An 11,625-nucleotide genomic window follows, 5' to 3' on the forward strand; every position below is an offset into this window, starting at 1 on the left:
ATTACAAGCAATCCGGGTTAACCTCTTTAATATATTATTTCCCGTGTCTAACATTTTCTATATCCATTAATTAATTTGTAGTCTTCTATAGACTTTAAATTAATTAATATCTTTTTATTTCCAAGAGTTTGTCTAGTACGAGATGTATATCAAAATATACTTTTCCTTTTCTATTTATTCTTGGATTAAATCCAAACCGGCCGGGTTTCCGAATAATAGAATTTCTCTCGAACACCTCTTGGGGATATAGTCAAACCACGCAGGCACACGATTCAATGTAATAATAAAACTGACACCATACTAGTTATTAATTACTACTACTCAAGATATCAGGAAAATTGGGTTACGAAAAACCCGCACCTATTGATAAATAAAAGCAGCGTATGATTAAATAACGTGTGTCCTATATTATTACAAAGATTAGGAAATATTAAATCTCCAAGACATCGTCTTACAGTAGATAGCAACAAAGACGTGTCTATACTTTAGATCCATTCAATGCTATACCACACCAGTGTCACTAGTCATTCTCAAGGTAAAGACGACTTTCGGATGGACACTGCAACCTTTCACGATAGGTAGCCAAAGCCTATCTAGGTTGTGAAAAAGTTTTACTTCTACAAGGTACCGGTTGGGCCACCTACTGTGATGACCTATTCCACGACCCAACCTTCAATGTAGAAGACTTAGACTGATTTTACTTTCCGGCTCTTTAATTATATAATTTAATATATAATTAAATACGGTCAATACCCATTAAAGTAAAATACACAGTGTGAAGAAAACATTTATTATTCTCATTAAATGAAGAGTGTTTACAATATACAAGCAATTTATCAAATTCAAAATGAACTCGAAAAATGCTTTTTAGTATATATGTTCCAACAGGACATACCGAAGACTGCGTTTCGCACAAGATATGGACACTACGAGTTCGTTGTGATGCCGTTCGGACTAACCAATGCATCTGCAGTATTCATGGACCTGATGAATCGAGTATTCCACCCATTCTTCGATAAATTCGTTTTAGTCTTCATAGATGACGTTCTAGTATACTCGAAGAACGAGAAGGAGCGCGAGGAGCATCTACGAATCGTTTTGGAGACATTGAGGACCGAGAAGCTATACGCCAAATTCAGCAAGTGTGAATTTTGGCTGAACGATGTAAATTTTCTTGGACACATTGTATCGACAGAAGGAATCCGACTGGACCCCGCCAAAGTGGAAGCCGTGCAACAATGGAAGTCACCATTCACACCGAACGAGATTCGGAGTTTTCTAGGTTTGGTAGGATACTACCGAAGGTTCATAGAAGGGTTCTCCAAGATAGCGAGACCAATGACCCAACAACTCAAGAAGGGAGTCAAGGTAAATTGGACCCCGGAGTTTGAAGTGAGCTTTCAACTCTTGAAGGATAAATTGACCACCGCACCTGTATTAACTGTGCCAGAGCCTGGAGTGAACTACGTAGTCTACACCGACGCTTCGAAGGTTGGACTAGGATGCGTGTTGATGCAGAACAACAAAGTAATCGCATACGCGTCATGACAATTGAGACCACATGAGCTGCACTACCCAACCCACGATTTGGAGTTAGCAGCAGTAGTACATGCCCTAAAGATTTGAAGGCATCATCTCTACGGAGTTTAATGTGAAATTTTTACAGAGGGCGGTCGTGACACTATCCTTAGTGATGGTTTCCTTTTGTAAGTGGGTACCTAATAACTACATGAGCTCCCACTATGTATTTCTTTTTTCTAGATCATATACTCTCCCGACTCCTTCCCCTTCCTTATTTTTTTTTCCCTATTTCTTCAACTATACTACTCTCTAATATAGAAGGTGTCCTCAAAAAGCTTAGTCACTAGCTTTAAATTAGTCCAGCTAATCAAAAATAATGCATACATAGCTTCTCCAACTCTCACGTATTATCCCATTTCATACACATATTTTTATTAATATGCTATGGCGGCTAATGTTTTATCACTTTAATAATTTTCTTAATTTGGGCGTACCCCATATGTACGTACAATATGTATAATAAAAAAGAAATTATCTATAAAATATTAAAGAAGATCACTAATTGTAAAAACTATTAAAGTTGCACTAACACATGCACACGCATACTTATACGTGCATGTACAATTATATTAATTTTACATAATTTACTAAACGTATTATTATATAGCAACCTACTCAAAACTCTACAGTTGTAATAAAAATATATCAATATACAAAATGATGCATGTTTTAGATTAGGGATTGTCACAATTCTTTCCCTCTTTAAGAATTTTGTCCTCAAAATTTATTATCCATTTAAGCTCATACATCCAATAAAGTTATTGAGCGAGCACAAGCGAATAAGCTTTTTAAGCCTTTTTCTTTTCAGTTTCTCATATTGTTTACACGTATCCATAATAAGTTCTTAACACTTTTATTATAACATCTATTTTTTTTAGGATATTATGAATCTCTTTTTTTCATATTATGACATAGAATTATTTTATAAGCAATTGAAGTCACTTTATTTTTAGTAAGATCACAAAAGTATTGAATCATATTAATTATTTTGATGTTGTCATATGATTCTTCGTATTAATACATTCTTCATTATAACATCACAAATCCCTTATAATTTACCTTATTCATTATAAGAACTTAATATACACATCTCTTTAATTCTTATACATATACCAACTACCCGTTATATTTGAGCTAGTTTTCTTTCACTACCAAAAATTTAATTTCTATAAGAGCAATAGCTTCTAAGTCTCCTATTTTTACCCTTAATCAAATCAATCAACTATCACTAGCTATGTGCCAACGTCTCTATCAATTCTATCACATATATAAACTTTTAACACGTCGTTAAGATATCTGATAAGGCCAATTTCATGCATCGGTTATAAGGGTAAATTCAATGAGTTCCTGGGTCTAACACATGTTTTAAGTCAGGTTGTGTAGAGAAAATCGTCAGGCCGAGGAGATAAGAGAAGAAATCTTCCGGGCGAAGGAAAGAAGCGAAAAAGGAGCAAAAGAGCAACAATTCACAAGACGGAGGGAGCGTCAAAGACAAAGGAAAAAATAGAGAATACAAGGAAGGATCTAGAAGCCGTCTGCCTATAAATATTGGAAGCGCATACAAAATTGGAGACACATTTTTTTACGCTCCAGTTCATAGTTCCTAGCTCACTTCTTCAAAATTTCTCTACACACACTGGACTATGGGGTAATTCTGGAAGGTTCGCGTCTTGATAATTAGTTTCAGTTGTGTACCACCGTCCTCACGTAGGGTGAAGAAACAATCCTTTTAATTTCTGCTGTTTTCGTTGTTTTTGCGCCGAGTCTTCGCTGTTTGAAGCTCGGCTACTATTGAAACCTCGTTGAATCTTGGACAATTCTGCTATGGAAGTTTAATTTTCTGTTTTCGTTTGTGATTCATGTTGATTTCTGTTTTTCGTTCACTTTTGGATGCTTTTCGCACTTGATCTGTTGGATTGAAGTTAAATTGTTGTTGGATCGCGGTGAATTGTCTGAATCAAAGTGATCAGAGATGGAATTTGCTGTTGTTTGTTGTGGATTGCTTGGATCCGGAGTGGATAAAGCATCCGAGGTTTAGATCTGTTGAAATTCTGCATGGGAATCGATGTTTAGCTTCTGTTTCTTTATTTACCTTGTCGAGTGATTGTAGATCTGCTTAACTTTCCTGTTAATCATAGGTTTTAATGTCTCGATATAGCATGCTCTGTTCCGATTTGATGTATTACTCTGTTTTCTGCATATGTGATCATGGATCGTTGGAAGAGATGAAGTTAGTTGTTAGTTAGAACCAGATTTGCATCGTCGCAGCTTTATTTTCGTACTATTTCTGTTTTGGGAAAATGGTCCCCACTGCATGTGTTTCCTCTGTCTAGCCGTTTAGGGAAAGTTGTTCACTAGGTCTGGTAAAATTTAGCTGTTCTGTTTCCTTGAATCTCACCATGAATGCTTGCATAATGTTTTCTATTTCCTAGGTCTAGCTATTAGGTAATTATACAATTCCCGAGTCTAGTAGTTAAAATTCTCAACTCAAGTTGCGTGGCAGCAACCAACCCCATTCCCAAGTCCTCTAGCTCTTATCTTCGCTTCATTCCTCTCTATACTAATTAATAGTGTATTGGGTTGAGGTATTTTTATTGATCGCTGACTGAGAGTGAGTCCGACGACCGTAATCTTCACTGGTATTGACATCTCCTAGACCCTGTGATCTAGTGAATTCTCTGGACCTGAAGGTTTTGAACACCCTGATATGTACTGTGCTCTCAGCCTGCACATCAAATGGCTCCGTTGCCGGGGAGGGATGGTGTACTTTTCATTCGAGTTTAGAGTGATTTGGCGTATATAGTTTTTGATTTGTTTGTTTTTGTTTTCTTTTCAGTTTATGAGCAGAGGCTTCAGGTTTGGCAGGTGGAACCAAGACCCGAGTGGAAGGAATCACGACTTATTTGGCAGCCGAAGGAAACCCTCGCCCTTGTCACCACCAGGTCGGGACTACAACTGGAGGCTCAGCTCATTTGAGCTCAGAAAGTGACGAGGTCTCAACCTCGAAAGTTAAAGAGGAACTCGGATCAACATCTGAAGCATAGGAAGGAACCGTTGGAGATATGGCCAACCCAGTTGAAGATGACCCAGAGATCGGCTCGCTCACCGCCCATCTGCATGGCGAGCCTGCTCAAGCAATTGTCACAGAATTTCTCTGGGCGTAGGAATGAGTGCCCATATGAATTCTTAAACGAATTCAACAAGTTGTGTAGCATCCAGAAGAAACCAAATGATGCAACAGAGGAGGACTATCGCCTGCGTTCGATCCCCTTTGCATTGAAGGGGCCAACACTTGGCTACTGAGGTTACCACCTAATTCTATCCATACCTGGGGAGATTTCAAACTAGTCTTCTTAGACTATTTCTTTCCTTCGAACAAAACCTATGCCCTCAAGAAGAAAATTCTAGAGTGCAAGCAGGATTATGATGAGTGTATGAGTCAGTATTGGTTGCGTTTTAAGGGATTGCTCGATGCCTGCCCCAACCATAGGATGATTGAAGCTGAAACTTACTACCTATTTTACAAGGGGGCAAACCCAGATTGTAAGGATCTGATGAATACCTCGAGTGGGGGAAATTTTACCAAGAAGAAGGTGAGTGAGGCCAGAGAAATCCTGGGACGGCTGATTGACGCAAAGAAAGCGTACGTACGATCACCCACGAACCATTCTAAGAAGGGGATCAGCGAAAGCAGTGCAAGAGCAGGGAGAAGAAAGAGTAGAGGCCAGGATAGACAGATTGGAGAAAGCGCTCCTGAATGCGATCGAGAAGAATAACTCCCCTGTTTCGCAAGAGAAGGAGAAGTCACCCGGTCCAGAGGAAAATCAACTCCAACTCTACTATGGACAGTCAGGGGATGGAGAATACCAAGCCCAGGTGAATGTTATGGAAGGATGGAATCAGAATTATCAGAACACGAACTGGAATCAATGGAAGATTAAGGGAACTCCATGGAGGGACAACCCCTGTTTTAGATGCAGTGATGGAAATCAGCAACCTCCACCCCAACATCCTAATCCATTGGAGAATCAACAGATTGGCCCAACCGAAACCAAGAAGGGCCAAACAACCATTCTAACTAGTCAGGGAGGAATCAAGAAGGATCAAGCTTCCAGCAGAACAGCTGTGGGAATAGAAACCAGGGTAACTGGGTCAACAGGAACCAAAATCAACCACCGAACAACTACGTTCCACCCCACCAGAGGAATATGGGGAACCAAGGACCACAACCAGGTCAAGGAAATCAGAAGCAAGGTACTTAATCCAGTCAGCCATATGCAAAGCAACAGAGGACCACTGATGACATGATAGGATATCTACTGTCATCACAACAACACTTTCAGAACAATATGCAGGCCAACAATGACTTGGTCCACAAGTTGCAAGACACTCAACAGGAATAGAAGGTTGTAATGGACATGCTCGCCAAGCAGATGTCCCAAATCGCCACCTCCCTGAGTGAGATGAGAGGGAATGAAGGAAAAATTCCTGCCTCGGTCAGACCACCTGACCGGGAAAATGTCAGTCAGATTACCTTGAGATCAGGACTGGAGTACAAAGGGCCGATTATGAAGACTGGTGGAGGAGTGGGTGACTTGACCTAGCAAAAGGAGGATACCAGAACAGGGGAAAGGGAGGATGATCTACAAGTAGGAGATCTTGGAAGACCTTTACATCAGGATCATGACCCATTTTTCCTTGACCCAGTAATTGAGGAGACCAGAGAAGAGGCCACTAAAGATGACCCTATGGATTTTATGGAGATTTTCGGGAGGCTGGAGATAAACTTGCCTTTTCTCCAAGCATTGAAGCTACCCACGTTCATCAAGGAGTTCATAGCTGGGAAAACTAAACCAGAAGGGAAGATTATGATCGGCAAAAAATTTTCGGTCGTGATTCACAAGAGGAGGCTACCATCCAAGAAAAATGATCCAGGTATGTTTACACTACCTGTTGAGATAGGAAATTTGAAGGTGGAATATGCTATGTGTGATCTTGGTGTTTCCATAAACATTTTACCCCTATCTCTTTATAAAGGGCTTGTAGGGGTAAGGTTAGCCGAAACAAAAGTAGTGATCCAACTTGCTGACAGGTCATGCATACATCCAGTAGTTGTGTTAGAGAATGTGATAGTTAAAGTGCATAATTTCCTGTACCCAGCTGATTTCTATGTGATTAAGATGAATGAGACTGAAACTACTGGGTCTAGTGGAGTCCTCTTAGGAAGACCATTCTTACGCACTGCCAAAACAATAATTGATGTGTTTGGAATGATATGCTTGGATTGTCATGGGGAGAAATATACATTCAACATTGATGATGCTATGAAACAACCATTGGATATGGAATATTTGCATATTGTGGATGTTATTAACCCCCTGGTCCAGGAATATCTTGAGACTGAATTAATGCAGGAGCAGATTAAGAATTCAAAGATAGTCAAGCTGTGGAAAGAGAAGTTGCAGGGTGGTGTGAAACTCTACTGACTCGGCATGACGGACGAGCAGATCAATGAAGTGATCATGGCATTCTGCCACAAACCGTTCTCAATCAAATCAACTTGCTCTGTTCAAACAAAAGGCTCAGAAGAGGCAACTGACATTGGGGAATTGGCTACCAAAATCATGGAGAAAAACCCCCTGCCCCAGGAAGCCATCACACCCAAAAAGGAGTTGAAGAAACTGCCCGAGAGTCTAAAGTATGCCTACCTTGGAGAAGATAAAACTTTCCCAGTCCATTTGATGGAGAAGCAGGAGGAAGAATTGCTAGAGGTGTGCTTAGGAAAAACAAGAAAGCTATAGGTTGGACCTTATCTGACCTTGTGGGAATTAGCACAAATCTTTCAATGCATCACATCCGATTGGAAGAAGGAGCAAAAGCTCACCGAGATCCACAGAGGAAGCTGATACGCTCAGATTTTGCACTATTTTAAAGCCATTATTTGGTCCATTTTCAATGTCAAAGTCACTCTACACATCTATTATTTGCATATTTTGTCTATTTTGGTATTTTAACGTGTTTTGTGAGAAATGTGCATAATTGAGCCAAAAAAGGGAGCCAAAACGCAAAGTCTAGAAATCTGGAGTCAGACGGCGACCGGCGACCGCCGGCGCCCCGACGGGCAGATCAATACAGCGGTCCGCCTCAAAAAAACACGCTTGGAAGAGAAGTCTCGCCCGGCGACCGGCGGAAGCCATCCGACGATCCGCCGCCGGAGAAACAGACTCTCTGGACTCCAACGCTGCGACCGCCGCGGCTGCCCGCCGGAGAAAGGAGGAGAATCCAAGATGCCCTAGATTTGCTCCAAGATTTACCATATTTTGAAGATCTTTTCCTTCTACAATATGGAATGGCTTTTCCCTATAAATAAGACCTCAAGATTCATAAAAAAAGAGAGAGCTTCTACTTGCAAAATATTTCATAGAGATCATAAGCTAGAGTACTTCAATTGTGCAAGGAGTTGGAGAAGGATTTCAAGAACATCAAGAACGACAAGGATTCAACCTACGGGTTTTATTTGCTTTAGTTTTATGTTCAAATTGTCTTCCCTTCAATCTATGTGTTTAGCTTATTTCATCATGTGTAACTAAACTCATAGGATTCTAGGGATGGGTTAGTAACGACTTTGGTTATACGATTCCTTTTTCTATTTAATATCCAGTTTGTTTTTACTTTGTTTCTTCCCTAAGTAGTTTTGATGCTGCATGATTGAGTGACACAATCTTGCATGATTTAATATAACTTGCTTCATAACTGTGAGAGAGTTCTAACGAGTTAGATTCACTTAGTAGACGCTACAGTTAGCTTCCCTTAAAACGACAATGTTAATTGAGACAAGACTTTTCAAGGGTCTTAGGAGCTTTATAGATTTACGTGTTAGGATTGACAACCCTAATCTTGTAATCAACGTTTGCATCGCATGAGCATAAGCTAGGTGACTCGTCCTTTCAAAGTATAAACTGTGCCAGGGTACTATAGTTTGGAAATTGTATAACCATAACTGTGAACGCACATCCTTGGGATTCCTTTATCTCTATCAATTGTCTCTGTATTTTGCTTGCATTTAGTTGTTATATGCTTTATATTGTTTTCTATTTTCAAAAAGTTTTCAAAAACCTTCCGTTCTTTCAAATAGTAATTGAGTCTTAGTAGAGGATAGACACTTTGTGTTTGCCTTTAGCTATACTATATATACTCTGTATACTTGCAGGTTTATTTAGTGCTGATACAAAGTGCATCAAGTTTTTGGCGGCGTTGCCGGGGATGACAATTCACTTTGGAGTGATATCGTCAAACGGATAATTTTGCTAATTTGGAATTTAATTGCTTTCAGTTTTAATTTTAGTTTTTAATTTGTTTTTGTTTTTGATTCTTGCAGGTTATGTATGCGAACGCGTTCTGGGAAGGACAGCCTAGAACCGCTCGATTAGGAACTTGAAACAACACGTAGGAAAATAAGGAGTGAAAAAGGATCAGGATCGATGGCTGACAAAACAGAACTCGAAAAATTGCAGGAGATGGTCAAGATGTTGATGGACGAGAGAGATGTGGAAAGGGCAGCCTGAGAGGCGTTGGAGAATACTGTTACTTTTCCTGAATGCCCTCGTATTGATGCTAATAACTTTGAGTTACGCATGACCCTTATACAAAGGGTCGAGCAAACTCCTTTTCCAGGTAGGGCCACCGAGGACGCTAACCGCCATCTCTTCAAATTTGTGGAAATAGCGAACACGCTCAAGTTAAATGGTGTCGACGACGATGCCATAAGGGTAAGACTCTTTCCCTTTTCGTTAACTGATTATGCTAAAGCATGGTTTGAGTGTATGCCCCTAGAGAAGGTTTCCACATGGAAGGACATCGTAGCTGCCTTCCTCGACAAATACTATCCGCCAGGCACAATCCTGAAGCTGAAAAGCGAAATCATTCAGTTCATCCAAGGCCACGACGAGCCCCTCTATGAGGCGTTTGCTTGTTTCAAAGCTCTCCTCCGAAAGTGCCCTAACCACGGTTTCACCGTGGACCATCAGGTAGGAATCCTCTATAACAGATTTAATGAAAAAATTTGTGCTATGTTGGATTCAGGGGTAAACGGAGGCTTTTTGAGATCTGGTGAAGATTCCATGGCAGTGATCGAGGAATTCGCCGCCAACAGCAGGGGGTAGTCGAAAGAAAGGAACATCATGAAGACGATAGCTGCAATTGAACAGGCCGATGAAAGTTCTTTTGTGAAGGAATGGGCCGAGCTCAGAGTTAGGGTGGACCAAATGGACACATCGAGGATGGAGGATCCGATTCCACCGACCTCCATCATAGCGGTCTGTAAACCCAAAACTCCTGCCCCGATAGTGGAGGAAATCAAATACATGCAAGGAAGAAGTTCCAACAGAAACTACAACAACAATTATTGCCCTAATCGGGGGGGGGGGGTAATTTCAATAATTATAATGGAAACCGACCTCATCCTAATGTCTCATATTCTAACACTAATTTCATGCAATCCCCTGCATGATTTAGCGTTGACAAAGGAGGAGTAGATGAAACAACCAAAAAGGAGGAGAAGTATGACCAAGGGATCACAAGGATCTTGGAAGTAATCACACAAGACAGGAAGGTTAATGAACCAAGACCGGAGTGGTTGAAGCTAAGATAAACAACCTCGAGCAAGGAATGAACACAATCTCAACTGTCATAGCCAACATCAACACTCAAATGGAGCAAATCCAAAAGAAGTTAGATGAGGATAGGGCAAAGGCAGCCGCACAAGTGGATGACATCAACAAGAAGTGGGTGGCAAAGTAGAAAACTGGGGACTGCCCAGCCGCCGGCAGACTGCTGCCAACACCGCAGTGGGCCGCCGCTGAATCATCGAATGGAGTGTGCCCAGCCGCCGGCGGACCGCCGCAGACCCGCGGCGGGCCGCCACTGAGATGGCAGAACCACCTACTCAACAGGGACTCGTGCGGCACAATGGGATTGTGCTACCTTTCCAACCAAAGAGGAAGTTTAAGCTCGAAGAGCAGTTCAAACATTTTTTGAACATGTTTTGTAAAGTTCATACTAACATTCCTCTAGTTGAATCATTGCAGGAGATACCTAAATATGCCAAGTTACTAAGGGAGACGGTGGTGAAGAAGAAAAATCCAACAAAAGCCAACCTTAAGCTATCACATCATTGCAGCGAGATCATCCAAAAGGAAAGGACAGTGAAGCAGAGAGATCCGGGCCAGTTCATTGTCAGATGCCGGATTGGAGAGGGAAAGGTTGACAAGGCCCTATGCGATTTAGAATCTTCCATCAATCTCATGCCACTGAAGTATTACGAAAAGCTCCACATTGGGTCGCTCAAAACTTCAAATGTGACACTAAGGTTGGCCGATAAATCGTCCATAAAAACTGTAGGTATGATTGAGGACGTCTTAGTTAAAGTTGATGATTTCATTTTCCCTGCCGATTTTATTGTGCTTGACATGAAGGTAGATAAGAACGTCCCTCTAATCTTAGGGAGAGATTTTCTTGCTACTCGCAAAGCTTTGATTGATGTAAGTCGTGGAGAGATCACAATTAGCGATAACTATAGCCAATCCACCTATAAGATCGAGAGCGAGATGCTCAAGTTTTAGGAGGCAAAGCGGGCGAAGATGGAACGACAGTGTAGGGCAGTCATGGTCACGGATTCGACCAAACCCCAAGACCCCATTGAAGTGGAGGATCCTACTACCTCCATTATCTACATTGTCAACGAGGTATGACGTTCTCCCAAAAAGGACGACGCTAACTCCTCTACATCTGTTCCGCAAAAGAAGAAGTAAAAGAAGAAGAAAGCACCCAAGGAGGACCCCGAGATATATGTTATCAAAACCAATAAGGAGAAATACAAGTGGTGGAAGAAGCTAGGGACCAAGTTGCTCCCTATGCCAATTTTCAACACTCGGGTCGCTGATCCGCCCAATTAGTGGGCCACTTCAAGTCGAGCTAACGACTAAAAATAAAAGCGCTTGTTGGGAGGCAACCCAATTTCTTTAAGTTTTGTTCTTTTTATTATTT

At 41.1% G+C, this 11,625-nt stretch overlaps 1 protein-coding gene across 1 annotated transcript; it reads left to right on the top strand.

Moving 5' to 3' along the window:
* The first annotated feature begins 10,508 nt into the window (after nt 1–10,508).
* On the top strand, nt 10,509–11,201 carry LOC125194949. The gene has a single exon (XM_048093162.1). It carries the CDS (start codon nt 10,509–10,511, stop codon nt 11,199–11,201), a length of 693 nt encoding a protein of 230 aa, XP_047949119.1.
* The last annotated feature ends 424 nt before the right edge of the window (nt 11,202–11,625 follow it).

The sequence above is a fragment of the Salvia hispanica genome, chromosome 6 (genome assembly GCF_023119035.1).
Source record: "Salvia hispanica cultivar TCC Black 2014 chromosome 6, UniMelb_Shisp_WGS_1.0, whole genome shotgun sequence".
Taxonomy (NCBI): Eukaryota; Viridiplantae; Streptophyta; class Magnoliopsida; order Lamiales; family Lamiaceae; genus Salvia; species Salvia hispanica.